At 49.8% G+C, this 14,406-nt stretch overlaps 2 protein-coding genes across 2 annotated transcripts in view; one reads left to right on the top strand and one right to left on the bottom strand.

The window, feature by feature from the left end:
- Nucleotides 1-5,773: 5,773 nt before the first annotated feature.
- LOC142250382 (F-box only protein 27-like) lies at nucleotides 5,774-12,922 on the bottom strand. Its single transcript, XM_075322540.1, has 6 exons — nucleotides 12,838-12,922; nucleotides 9,734-10,162; nucleotides 9,298-9,409; nucleotides 7,628-7,723; nucleotides 6,939-7,077; nucleotides 5,774-6,673 (listed from the first exon to the last, which is right to left on the bottom strand). Exons 2-6 carry the CDS (start codon nucleotides 10,146-10,148, stop codon nucleotides 6,518-6,520), a joined length of 918 nt encoding a protein of 305 aa, XP_075178655.1. The 5' UTR covers nucleotides 10,149-10,162; nucleotides 12,838-12,922; the 3' UTR covers nucleotides 5,774-6,517.
- A 109-nt stretch (nucleotides 12,923-13,031) lies between these two features.
- ACP7 (acid phosphatase 7, tartrate resistant (putative)) overlaps nucleotides 13,032-14,406 on the top strand; it is a 32,941-nt gene continuing 31,566 nt past the window's right edge. Inside the window, exon 1 of the mRNA XM_075323490.1 lies at nucleotides 13,032-13,228. The gene's annotated coding sequence lies outside the window, so the exon portion shown is untranslated. The remainder of the gene's footprint in view (nucleotides 13,229-14,406) is intronic.

Below are 14,406 nucleotides of genomic sequence, written 5' to 3'. Positions count from 1 at the left end.
GGCCAGGTCATCTGGCGTAGCACCCCATCACTTTCCTTCTTAGTCACATAGCCCTTACACAGCCTGGAGGTGTGTTTGGGGTCATTGTCCTGTTGAAAAATAAATGATGGTCCAACTAAACGCAAACCGGATGGAATAGCACGCCGCTGCAAGATGCTGTGGTAGCCATGCTGGTTTAGTATGCCTTCAATTTTGAATAAATCCCCAACAGTGTCACCACCAAAGCACCCCCCACACCATCACACCTCCTCCTCCATGCTTCACGGTGGGAACCAGCCATGTAGAGTCCATCCGTTCACCTTTTCTGCGTCGCGCAAAGACACGGTGTTTGGATCCAAAGATCTCAAATTTGGACTCATAAGACCAAAGCACAGATTTCCACTGGTCTAATGTCCATTCCTTGTGTTCTTTAGCCCAAACAAGTCTCTTCTGCTTGTTGCCTGTCCTTAGCAGTGGTTTCCTAGCAGCTATTATACCATGAAGGCCTGCTGCACAAAGTCTCCTCTAACAGTTGTTCTAGAGATGTGTCTGCTGCTAGGACTCTGTGTGGCATTGACCTGGTCTCTAATCTGAGCTGCTGTTAACCTCCGATTTCTGAGGCTGGTGACTCGGATAAACTTATCCTCCGCAGCAGAGATGACTCTTGGTCTTCCTTTCCTGAGCCAGTTTCTTTGTAGCGTTTGATGGTTTTTGCCACTGCACTTGGGGACACTTTCAAAGTTTTCCCAGTTTTTTGGACTGACTGACCTTCATTTCTTAAAGTAATGATGGCAATTTGTTTTTCTTTACTTAGAATTTGTATTATGGCAAGAAAAAAGCAGCTAACAGCCTATTCAGTAGGACTATCAGCTGTGTATCCACCAGACTTCTGCACAACACAAGTGATGGTCCCAACCCCATTTATAAGGCAAGAAATCCAACTTATTAAACCTGACAAGGCACACCTGTGAAGTGAGAACCATTTCCGGTGACTACCTCTTGAAGCTCATCAAGAGAATGCCAAGAGTGTGTAAAGCAGTAATCAAACCAAAAGGGGGCTACTCTGAAGAACCTAGAATATAAGACATATTTTCAGTTGTTTCACACTTTTTTAAGTATTTTATTCCACATGTGTTAATTCATAGTTTTGATGCCTTCAATGTGAATCTACAATTTTCAGAGTCATGAAAATAAAGAAAACTCTCTGAATGAGGTGTGTCCAAACTTTTGGTCTGTACTGTATATGGAAGTAAAAGCATGCTAGGATTCGATTGGAGGGACTACAGAGAGGGAGGGAAGAGGGGGCTGGCCTTACCGTTCCCTTATTTATATTTTATTGCTTCTGAGATGCCGCACTTTAGAGGTTGGGGAAATGAGGGGGCATACGCTGTAAGTGGTGTAGTGGTGAGAGAAGGCTCGGATTGGAAATATACAAAACCAGGCCGCAGTCGATCAAGTAGGTGCAAAATAATAAAAAAAAAAAATCATAGAGAAAAACCCTGCTAAAAATTAACTTTTAATGATAATGTTAAAAGGTCAGAGACCAAAAAAAAGACGCAAACATAATAGGTAAAGTGCAGAGTGTGTAATAACATATGCTAGGTGGGAGAATAAAGATTTAGACTGGCCCTAGATAAGCCCTAATAAATCTCTCCCTACCTAGCAATGGAGGGTATGACGCCCTAGGGTTGTGGCGCCCCCATTCACCAACGGGAGACCCTACGTAGCCCTAATTAGCCCTGCACAAACCAAAAACCAATTAGACAAATAGAAGACCCCCATCAAAATCAGATGGAGAGTCAGAAAAACCTTATCTGAAAGTGTCCAGAGACAATGTCCCAACGCATTTCCTCCCACAGGTGCCAGGGATTCATCAGGGGACAACTAGAGGGTAGACAGCCAATGCAGGAGCCTCCCTGGGGTGCCAGATAGCTGGTGCAAGAAGGTGATACCTGGATTGCCCTAGTGTGTGTCTGCTCTTATATCTGTTACGTCACCGCCGGAGTCTGCTCCAGCGACTTCTGCTCCAATCGCCAGGCGACGCCGTGTTCCTACCATGGATGGTGCTGGTGATGGGAGAGGAGTCGATGCCAGCGGCACCGGTGGGCGCAGGCTCCGATCATCCACTGGGCTGGGTTATCTTGGGATCTGCAGTACCACTGGCTGACTGTACGTGGCATGCGTCTTCCAGCTGAAGTTGCCAGCGTTCAGCTACAGCCAATGGGAAGACCCCACACCCTTCTTAGTTCCCCTCCTGTCTGTTGACCTCTGCCAGAGATAGTTCTGATTTCCTGGCTCCTGGCCCGCCCTATTCTGTTTTGTGATTCCTGTGTGCTGACTTCTGCGTGTTTTCTGACTACCCTCCTGCCTACTGTTTTTGTACCTCGCTGCCCGATCCGGATGTGACCTCTGCTACGTTTGCTGACTACGTCCTTGCCTGCCGATTCTGTCCCTGTTCCGCAATTCCTGGTTTGACCCTGCCTGACAACTACTCTCATCGGACTGCAGCCTTCCACAGGTAGTGATCACCAGGGCCCTGTGTAATTCCAAATCCCTGTATAGGGGTTAAAGGGTTTCAGGGTTCTGGGGGTCCTGCTTGGCGAGTAGCTTCCCTCTAGCCTCCCCTTTACAGCCCATCTGAGTCTGTGGATCCAGGCAGGCGTTACATTATCCTTATCAGGCCATGACCCATAAACCGGAAGTACAAAATGTATCTGTAATCCCTGCGTCCGAAACATAAAATATATAATAAATTGTATGACTGGTACCAAGATTTTCATTAAATATGAGAAAAATGTATAAGTAATATAGAGTCAATACGATACACTACCTGGAAGTTATAATGCGTATTCCAAGGAGTTGTATGTACAGAACGTATATGTGTTCTAAAGTGCGCACCGGAAGCGCATCATCTGGGTGGAACGCAGGCAAAACCAAAACCGGAAGTTGTCAAAGCATAATGTGTGGAACAAAAATGCGTTCCAAAGCGCTTATATAGTGTGCGCACCAGAGGTAACGTCATCCAGGAAGCGCCAGGCATGCCAACATGCTAATGGGGGCGACTAGCAAGGGAAGCAACGCCCAGGGGACTAGTCCACTGGCCCATTAGGAGGTGTGCCTGCCCCTCCACAGCAGTCGAACCGCTCAGGTCCGGGATGGTTACTCATGACCCGGGGGCCAGTGGCCACTCTCAAATGATAAAGGGGAGGCTATTTACAGGGGAGATATAGTTCGTGACGCCACCCGTGGTGTGCGGTAACAGGGATTACCGCCGCTGGCGATGGGAGTTCCCGGGGCAGATGACACGGGGGCAGCCAGATGACGTTTCCCTCCACGGGTAGGGAAGGCCCTGGGACTCTGGATGGTGGTATGGATTGCAGGGGAGCGCAGGGCTGGTTGGGCGCAGGGGAATCACGTACTCACTCAGGTAGCATCGACAATCAAAACAAACCCTGACAACTCAGTAAACCAAGTCTCTGGGTGGCGCTGCCCTCTTGGGGGAGCTCGTCCGGGTATCCAGCCCCTGTAGTATTGCCGGGTGGTCCAAAGCCTGCCTCCGTGCACAAAATTGGAAGTGTTAAGGTGGCGCGTAGGCATAAAGCTGTCCAGGCCCCGCTCCCCAGTGTTGGTAGAGGAGCTGTGCTCTCAAGGGCTCACGCTTGGGATTTCTGTGGGATGCATGGGTTGGAAAGCCCTATCCCCCTCGTTTCGCTAGTGCCCCTGATCTCTGACCTTTGTGGGAACAGTCCATAAAGTCACTATCCTCCGCAGGTTAATTGCTGGGTTGCTTGAAGCTACTCCCCGAGCTAGGATCCAGTACCCCGCCGTGCTTCCGGTCCCAGACCGGCTATTTTACTCGAGCTGCTGACCATCCTACAAGACTAGGTCTAGGCACCCAGTCCCAATACCCCGCGACCAGGTCTCCAACTCCTCCGGACCCAGACCACCATCTGCAACCCAACCTTCAACTCCCCGGGAGCCACATACTCCCAGCTCCTCACTGCTCGAGGGCTACTTCACAACTACTCTCCCTTCGCTCCCCTGGAGCAAACTTCTCTCTAACCCCTCCCACCAGTCTGCCTGACCCCTAGGTGGGCAGCCCTATTCCAGCTCAGCAGCCCACTGGTGTGTCTGACAGGTGTGGTGTGAGGTGTGATTGCGATTTTGGATGCTGATGGAGGCAGTACCACAGGTTGGGAACCCAGAACCAAGAGGGGTTGAGTCCTGCACTAAGAATAAAGAGCGTGCAGTCCCCTGTGACGGCCTGACTAGTCCAGGGGCGTCACACATACGATAAGTAGTTCTCACAGAAGCACTCTCCCCAAATACTTTGCAGACTTATCGAACTAGAAAAAGGATCTCAGATCTTTATTAGACCAAAAATATCTCAGACCTGTGAAAAATATATATATTTTGTATTTGATCTGTGCAGCAGACATGTGCAGCTAACAGGCGCGGGTGGTTCTTGTTGACTAGTGATGCTGATGATGACATTGAATCATATTGACACATCAGTTATCATATAGTGAACATGGTAATAAAATAAAAAAAAATGATGCAAATGCAGTTTTTTTTGCGATATCAATGCATGCGAAATTTTTCCTCATTTTCCAGCACATTATGTGGCAGAATGAATGGGGTCATTCAAAAGTACAACTTGTCCCGCAAAAAACAAGCAAACGGCTATACTGACAAATAAATAAAAAAAAAGTTATGGCTCTTGGAAGAAAGTGAGGAAAAAAACCCAACAAAAAATGGAAAGTTGCCAGATGGTAAAGGGGTAAACAGAACAATATTCTGACCTTTCCCTTTTGGATCTTGTTAAAAATATACTCTTAAATATATTTTTCTTCCAATACGTGATAGACGCATGAAAGACAAAACTTCAAAATATGTAGAAAAATGAATAGATGTATTTTATATCTAATAAATTGGTTGCCAAAGTTCAGTTACAGAAAGGAAAAATAGTATTCTTCGTTAGCTTACGTAAAGAGTTAATAATTAGTCCATACAAATCAATAGAAATCTTCATCCAATCTTTCCTTGGTTCCTGAATGGAATCATGCTGGAGACCTGTCCCGCATATCTGGGCTGGATGGAGGGATCAAAGGAACAGGCTCTCAATAGCCTGACATGTGCGAGCGCGAGCAGCAGCCCCCTCCCTCCGTGTCCTGTCATTTATATGCAAGGTGTCCAAACCATATAGGTTGACGCATGTTACATGGTGTAATCTGCTTCCAGTATCTGGAAAGATCCAGTATGGTATTTATATCACACTATGTCAGCATTTATGTATATTCAATATTTATTCCTTATAAGAATTGTTATCAATAAGCTATGCCCTCCAACATAAAACAGAATTGTGAACATTTATAATATGTCCTATTATAAAGTGTTTGATAACTAGATGTATTAATTTTAATGTTTTTACAGATAGTCTTATTTCCAAGAAACCTCTTTACCTTCCTTGGACCGTTCTGTCTCTGATGCACTGGTATATATCTCAGAGGTAAGAAGCAAGCAGGGGAAGGATCCAGCTCAGACTCCAAGGATTTGAAGAAAAAGCATTTCTTTATTTCAACTTTGTTAAAGAGAATATATCCAAAAAGGTATAATGACACCGGCTGAAAAACACTGACAGATGGTAGATGATGGGGGAAAAAAAAAAAACTACGCGTTTCGGCGGTACGCCTTCATCAGGTCATTTCACTATGACCTGATGAAGGTGTACCGCCGAAACGCGTAGTTTTGTTTTTTTCCCATCATCTACCATCTGTCAGTGTTTTCAGCCGATGTCATTATACCTTTTTGGATATATGCTTTTTAACAAAGTTGAAATCCACAACCTCCGGTAACTGCCCAAGACCAGACGGATTTACATTTTGTAGAGCCTAATTAGCCCCTATAATGGCTAATACCTTTAACTCCCTGGATGAATGCACTTGTTTTGGCCCCCAATCTCTAGAAGCTCACGTCAGTGTACCCCCCCTAAACCAGGAAAGGATCTTTAGGTAACAGCTAATTATAGGTCCACATCCTTGTTGAACATCAACATAAAATTAGTCTTCAAAATAGACAGCGCTCTTTTCCCAACACAGATGAGGTAGGATTCATTTAAGGCAGAGAGGAGACAATGCTCATCATCTCCAAAGCTAAATTTTGCTCCACACTCTTTGGTCTTTTATCTGTTGATTCATGAAAGGGTTGATTAGGGGTCATAAGAAGACAGAAGGATTTGCACAGAAGATCTGTGGTTGGTTCTGCAGGATGTTTGGCACGAGCTCTCCGCCGACTACCTTCACAACCTGCATTCAAGGGTTGGTCACAGCAAATATTGATCCGATTTAGATTTCTCTTTTGTTCATTCAAAAAAATTGAATGATTAACATTTCTAATTTTTTCATGGCCTCTTCGTTCTGCAGCCTTTTCTTTTCCACACCTGCCTAGAACTTTTGCACAGTACTATATTTTTTAGTCTCGTACAGATTTTCAGTGTTAAATAATGATCGTCCGCCTTCAGTTGATTTGTTGGAGGGAATCATCCACAGGGCTCAAGGTTGTGACATTTCACAGTGACGGAGGAGTTTGTCATCCGAGCTCCGTACCATCCTTTCCAGAATTGTGTGTCTTTACCCGTGTGACTAAATTTCACATACCGGACGCCGGCTCCATACTGGCGGAATTCATGAGAAACCTGCGGAGACACAGCCACAAGTCACTGGATATTACTAAAATTACAAGAAAGAAGTCGCCCATAGAAGATGGCCCCGCAGTCAGGCTCCAGTGGAGCGTCCTGCGTTGGCACATAGAAGTGAAGGGGGCTGGCTGATGGCCTCATTTGAATAGCAAATGGAGCCCCCTTCTCTGTATATGCATCAGACATCAAAGGGGTCTGGCTTAGCGATTCACACGAGCAGTCAGGGTCCGATTCCCCCACATATGAGAGGACCACATCATACCTGGTGATAACTTGTGTCGTTCCACTGTGGGATGGGCTCGGGGGCCAAAGAAAACTCCTTTACAACAGTATGCTTATCGGCAGCCAAGAGCTGCACCTTTATCCGGTAGACACAGCCGCAGTCCTGGCGTCCGGCGTACCTACAGGAAAAAAGAAAAAAAAAAAAATTAACGGAGGAAATACAGGATCTAAAATGTCTCATCAGAACCGGACACCGCAAATCATTCAAGTGAAGTAAAGCGCTGACGACAACAGCGGCGGCCCCTGCACCGGACGCGATCAGATAGGTCTATGTGTCTGTGGTTCACAAGAAGCAGGTAAGGGGGACACCGCGGGAACGGAGGACAGGTAAGAATAATTTTTTGTGGGACCCTCACTCGGCGTTTTCAGCATAAAAAAAACGGGCTGAAAAACTCTTATACTCGAGTATATACGGTACTTAGAAATTTTATTAGTTTGGGCAAAATTGTCCTTTACAGTTCTGACACGGCAGAATTAGGGAGGCTCCAGTACAACCTCCCCCCCACCCCCCAGCTGCCAAGGCAGCTCATTAGCACCCCATGATCTTGTTGCACAATGAGCTGACTTTCTTTGGTGACAGCTGTACAACGCAGCTGCCATTCGCACTGCATAGAGCAGGTTCAGCACCAGGTTTTTAGACTTTAGTGTAAAGTGACTATAGTAACCCACCAGTCAGATATGCAGATGCTGGGCTGGTGCACGTCCAGGAGATGCTCCCACAGTCCTTCCTGTAACAGGTCTATGATCTGACTCTTCTCGCACCACCTGTAGAGAGAGGTAAATGGTTAATGTTCAATAAGATGCTCAGATTGTCAATATACGAGGGGCGATCCAAAAGTAATGATAATCGGTTATTTCTATTGCACACAGAAATTAAAATAAAATGTTTTCTTCTCTCTTAGGTACCCCTCTAGTCCAGGAAAAAAAAAAAATCACTTAAATAGGCCACGATTCCCAGGAGCTACATTCATTGAATATGAACTGCCGAGGAGTGAACATCAAAATGGAAAAAAACGAGCTCAGAGCGGTCACCAAATACCTCTGCTTGAAAAAAATGACTACCAAAGACATACACAGCGACTTGGTGGAAACATTGGGGGACTCTTCTCCTCCATATTCCACAGTTGCACTCTGGGCCAAGGAATTTAAGCTGGGAAGAACATCGCCGGAAGATGAACATCGTGAAGGACGCCCATCCACGTCCCTCAATGAAGAAAACGTGAAAAAAGTTGAAGAAGTTGTATTGGCAGATGGAAGAGTGACTATCAGGCATGTAGCTGAGGTCACATGGATCTCATATGGCAGGATTCAAAGAATCCTTGCAAAAGAATTGCATCTGAGAAAGGTCTCCGCGCGTTGGGTGCCAAAAATGTTAACCGACGAGCAAAAGAAGAAACGAGTTGACATTTCAATAGTAAATCTCGAAAAGTTACAAGCAGACAAGGAAAATTATTTGTCACGTTTTTTTTGACCATGGATGAGACCTGGATCCACCACTTTGATCCCGAAACTAAACAACAATCGATGACATGGAAACGAGCCGACGAACCGACGCCGAAGAAATTCAAAGTGTCAAGCTCAGCAGGGAAGGTTATGGCGTCCGTTTTTTGGGACGCTGAAGGAATTATAATGGACTATTTGGAGAAGGGAGCCACTATTATGGGCTCCTACTACGCAGAACAAATAAGATTGCGGGAGGCTAGCAAGGAGAAAAGGCGCGGCAAACTGCGGGCTGGAGTGCTGTTTTGCTGTTTCACCAAGATAACGCGCCGGCTCTCAAAGCTGCAGTTGCCATGGCAACCATTCAAGAAGCGGGCTTTGAACTGGTGGAACACCCCCCGTATTCGCCAGATCTAGCCCCCAGTGACTTCTTTCTCTTTCCTCGCCTCAAGGAACACCTCCGGGGCAAGAAATTTGATGACAATAGCGACGTGATAACTGCTGTTGGGGATTTATTTGAGGGTCAAGATCAAGAATTTTTTTTCGAAGGGAATTCTAAGTTTAGAAAAGAGATGGACTAAATGCATAGACTTGTTAGGAGACTATGTCGAAAAATATATATATTTTTTTTTTAACAAATTCGTGTTTATTATTGATTATCATTACTTTTGGATCGCCCCTGGTATAAGTAGATCCCCGCTTGTTTATGATCCATTCATAAGGATCCGGTACACACTGCACGGGCGCAGAATGCTCTTTCGGCCCCCGGACGGCGTGCATATTGCCTGCAGAACGTCCCCTGTTTACAGGAGGAAATGTGCTGCATGATCGGCGGCATGATAAAACGTGCCGGAGATTGGGAACGGCCATTATGAACTCTCAGACGACTGGTTACTCACGAGAATGAAGTGACGAAGCAGGTTTGCCTCTCCGCACCTTCTAAAGCCGAAAGGTTGACCTCCACCGTCCATCCATCGCCTCCATTTCTCACGGTCCAGTGCTTCAATCGTTCTGCAGGTAACAGTAAATCAGAATTATACAGCACGCGGTGAACGGCGACCATGAACCGATCCTTCAGCCCGTCCCAGTTTTGGTTGCTTCCTCTCCCACGTAGGTCTTGTTCAAGCCTGCGCTAATTGGGATAAGTGTTCCACCAGTATGGAATATTCGGGCTAAGCATATTTGTTATCCCTGCATCTATAAAAAGTCTCATCATTATCTAAAAACATTTAACAAGTATGGACAAACCCCCCCCCTCCCAAAAAAAACCCCAAAAAATTCAAAAATGCTGTTTTTTGTTCTTCAAAAGGAAGTCGCCGAGTCTTACGGCCTCACCTGCGCCATATGGATTACGCAGCAGGTTCTTTGAGAACGGCGTCTTCAGACAAACTCTCTGCCAGGAGAAGTCCCCGCACATTTCAGCCGCAAGGAGGATCTCTCGCCTACGATCTCGCTCACACTTGGTCCTCCATAGCGTGGGCGCATCCACCAGACGTCTCCAGCGCCGGCTCACGAGTCTACAGTGGAGGAGCAGGTCCAGCGAAGGTACGAAGCTGAGGATCAGGAGGAGGATCTCCTCCGGGAAAGGCTCCAGGTCCATGAAAAATTCCACATGCTGTAGATTACGTGAGTATTTGTAAACAGAGGTGAGGGCGTCATCAAGCATTTTCCGAGATGATGAAGACCGAAATGGTGATTTCTCCCGGGCCGATGAAGACGATATTCCCTGGGAGCTGCCCTGACCCATCATGAAGTGATCACAGCCTACAAGACAGAAAGGAAATATAAAGCAGCTACATAATAAGACCAGCCAGGACATGTGGGCACTGCTCGGCACACGGCCATGAGTATATCACACAGAGACCGACTGGCACCAGATGCTCAGTCCTCGGATCCAGTGCTGCTAGGACCTCGTTCACACCCAGACTGGACTACGAGCGAGATCAGGAGAGATGGTGGAGACGGCTGGAGCAGGTGGGAGGCGATGACGTGAGCGGGGGGGGGGGGGGGGGGGGAGCAGGTGCAAAGTTTCCCAACCAAAAAAAACTAGGAGGAGGAACATCTTCCAGCACGGCCGCGATCATTCACATCTGACGTCTGTTCTACTGAACACTTATGAGGCTTCCTCACGAATTCCCGAGTCTGGAGCATCTTCTATCATTACTGTGCATTGTGTTACTCCTCTGGAATTCTATGAGTGAAGCCGGAGCCACAGGATTCTTTTATGGAGCCATTGTCTCCCGGCCAAAGCAGTTCTGGGAATTGCACAGCATCGTGTGGACAGCAGCGGTCATTACAGGAAAGCCAAATAAATAAGGAATAACGTTTGGAACTCCATTCTAAGTCTGAACTGGGTGCAAAAACCTAAAAAAACCATCACTATGGGGAGATAAGGTATGCACACCAGTGACTATGTAAGGGGAATACATGAAATAGCAGAAACTGCTGTGTGAATACTGACATGAAAAATCCAATAGCTATATGTACAGTGAAAATGTGAAAAATGGAATCTGCATTACTGCCATGAACATATGAATCAAGAGAAATTTAGCTACGCCTTTGGCGTAGTGTTGGGGCTCTTCTGCATTGATCAATTCAGTAGCTAAATTTCTCTTTATTCATATATTCATGGCAGTAATGCAGGTTCCATTTTTCACATTTCATTCTTACATATAGCTATTGGATTTTTCATGTCAGTATTCACACAGCAGTTTCTGCTATTCCATGTATTCCCCTTACATAGTTACAGGAAAGCCGTCAGTCCCGCTGCAGAATCCCGGAGTAGCGGGCTGATATCCGAGCCTGTGGGCTGCGCTGGAAGCCAGAAGCCACGGCTACTGCAAATGAGTGCACTCACTTGTGGCCACTGCACTGTGGGAGCCCAGCGACAACCCGATACAGGAGGTCCCGTAACAAGACCCCGGCCACAGGCGCCGCCCCCCGCCCGTATCAACATGTTAATCTACAGGTTGAACTAGATGGACTTAGAGTCTCCCTTCAACCTTAAAAACTATGAAACTATGAAACTATGAAACAAGACCCCCGGCCACAGGCGCCGCCCCCCCCGCCCGTAACAAGACCCCAGCACAGACGACGCCCCCCCCCCTTGGTAACAAGACCCCGGCCACAGACGACGCCCCCCCCCCCTTGGTAACAAGACCCCGGCCACAGACGACGCCCCCCCCCCTTGGTAACAAGACCCCGGCCACAGACGACGCCCCCCCCCCCTTGGTAACAAGACCCGGCCACAGACGACGCCCCCCCCCCCCCCTTGGTAACAAGACCCCGGCCACAGACGACGCGCCCCCCCCCCTTGGTAACAAGACCCCGGCCACAGGCGCCGCCCCCCGCCCGTAACAAGACCCCAGCCACAGACGACGCCCCCCCCCTTGGTAACAAGACCCCGGCCGCAGACGACGCCCCCCCCCTTGGTAACAAGACCCCGGCCACAGACGACGCGCCCCCCCCCCCTTGGTAACAAGACCCCGGCCACAGGCGCCGCCCCCCGCCCGTAACAAGACCCCAGCCACAGACGACGCCCCCCCCCCTTGGTAACAAGACCCCGGCCACAGACGACGCCCCCCGCCCGTAACAAGACCCCAGCCACAGACGACGCCCCCCCCCCCCTTGGTAACAAGACCCCGGCTACAGGCGCCGCCCCCCGCCCGTAACAAGACCCCGGCCAGACTGCGCCCCTCCCCATAACAAGACCCCGGCCACAGACTGCGCCCCTCCCCATAACAAGACCCCGGCCACAGACTGCGCCCCTCCCCGTAACAAGACCCCGGCCACAGACTGCGCCCCTCCCCGTAACAAGACCCCGGCCACAGGCGACGCCCCCCGCCCGTAACAAGACCCCGGCCACAGACTGCGCCCCTCCCCGTAACAAGACCCCAGCCACAGACGACGACGCCCCCCCCCTCTCTCCCGTAACAAGACCCCAGCCACAGACTGCGCCCCTCCCCGTAACAAGACCCCAGCCACAGACGACGACGCCCCCCCCTCCCGTAACAAGACCCCGGCCACAGACTGCGCCCTCCCCGTAACAAGACCCCAGCCACAGACGACGCCCCCCCCTCCCGTAACAAGACCCCAGCCACAGACGACGCCCCCCCCTCCCGTAACAAGACCCCCAGCCACAGACGACGCCCCCCCCTCCCGTAACAAGACCCCAGCCACAGACGACGCCCCCCCTCCCGTAACAAGACCCCAGCCACAGACGACGCCCCCCCCTCCCGTAACAAGACCCCGGCCACAGAGGCTGGATCATGCTGGATCTCACGCTCCGAGGCCGCCATTAAGATACATTAGAAAGAAAGCGATGAGGTCATGAGCAAAATCATCACATTCTGCTGCTCACCGAGGAGACCTCTCCTGGGGCCCCGGTAACCCGCCCCTCCGTGTCACTCCCCCTCTGTGCCGGGCTCCGTGCACGTTACCTGTGAGGATGATCCGCGCTGTGTGCACACTACTCGCACATAGCAACAGCTGAGGGTGCAGAGCAAAACGAAACCAAACCGGCGATGACGTCACACAGCCACGCCTATCCGTGGGCGGAGCTCGGGCCATATGTTCAGGGAATTGTGGGAGTTGTAGTTTTCCCGCTGCAGCTCGTCTCCTGCTCCGCAGTCTATTATTTCCCTGCATTGTATTTACCGTTGTTTTAATTTCTCTTTGTTATTAAACCTGTAACAAGGAAACTTGAAATTTAGCAAATCAGATCCTACTGAATAAGGACCCGGCCTCAGCAGAGGGGGTTTCACGTTTTTCAAACTTTCTCAACAAGGAGCAAATAAGGAAGGAGGGGATCACATACTAAAAAGCCAAAAGGTATGTCCCTACACAAGCAAAACTAGTTATGGGGGTCAGAAACACAGAAACATTGCCAGGAGGAGCTAGAGGGGAACACACACTTTGCTGCAGACGTTCTGGTATGGGAATCCATGGAGTGTATGTGCTGGATGATGTGAGGTCGGGGGCTCTGCTGGGGCCGGATCATCCCCTCCAGGACTGGATGATGTGAGGTCGGGGCTCTGCGGGGGCCGGATCATCCCCTCCAGGACTGGATGATGTGAGGTCAGGGCTCTGCGGGGGCCAAATCATCACCTCCAGGACTGGATGATGTGAGGTCAGGGCTCTGCGGGGGCAGGATCATCCCTCCAGGACTGGATAATGTGAGGTCAGGGCTCTGCGGGGGCAGGATCATCCCCTCCAGGACTGGATGGTGTGAGGTCAGGGCTCTGCGGGGGCAGGATCATCACCTCCAGGACTGGATGGTGTGAGGTCAGGGCTCTGCGGGGGCAGGATCATCACCTCCAGGACTGGATGGTGTGAGGTCAGGGCTCTGCTGGGGCAGGATCATCCCCTCCAGGACTGGATGATGTGAGGTCAGGGCTCTGCTGGGGCAGGATCATCCCCTCCAGGACTGGGTGGTGTGAGGTCAGGGCTCTGCGGGGGCAGGATCATCACCTCCAGGACTGGATGGTGTGAGGTCAGGGCTCTGCGGGGGCAGGATCATCACCTCCAGGTCTGGATGGTGTGAGGTCAGGGCTCTGCTGGGGCAGGATCATCCCCTCCAGGACTGGATGGTGTGAGGTCAGGGCTCTGCGGGGGCAGGATCATCACCTCCAGGACTGGATGATGTGAGGTCAGGGATCTGCTGGGGCCGGATCATCCCCTCCAGGACTGGATGATGTGAGGTCAGGGCTCTACAGGGGTCGGATCATCCCCTCCAGCACTGAAGGATGTGAGGTCAGGACTCTGCTGGGGCCGGATCATCACCTCCAGGACTGGATGATGTGAGGTCAGGGCTCTTCGGGGGCCGGATCATCACCTCCAGGACTGGATGATGTGAGGTCAGGGATCTGCGGGGGCCGGATCATCCCCTCCAGGACTGGATGATGTGAGGTCAGGACTCTGCTGGGACCGGATCATCACCTCCAGGACTGGATGATGTGAGCTCAGGGCTCTGCTGGGGCCGGATCATCACCTCCAGGACTGGATGATGT

This window comes from Anomaloglossus baeobatrachus, chromosome 9, assembly GCF_048569485.1.
Source record: "Anomaloglossus baeobatrachus isolate aAnoBae1 chromosome 9, aAnoBae1.hap1, whole genome shotgun sequence".
Lineage (NCBI taxonomy): Eukaryota > Metazoa > Chordata > Amphibia > Anura > Aromobatidae > Anomaloglossus > Anomaloglossus baeobatrachus.
The sequence above is the reverse complement of the archived record's forward strand: the minus strand, read 5'-3'. Positions and strand labels throughout refer to the sequence as shown.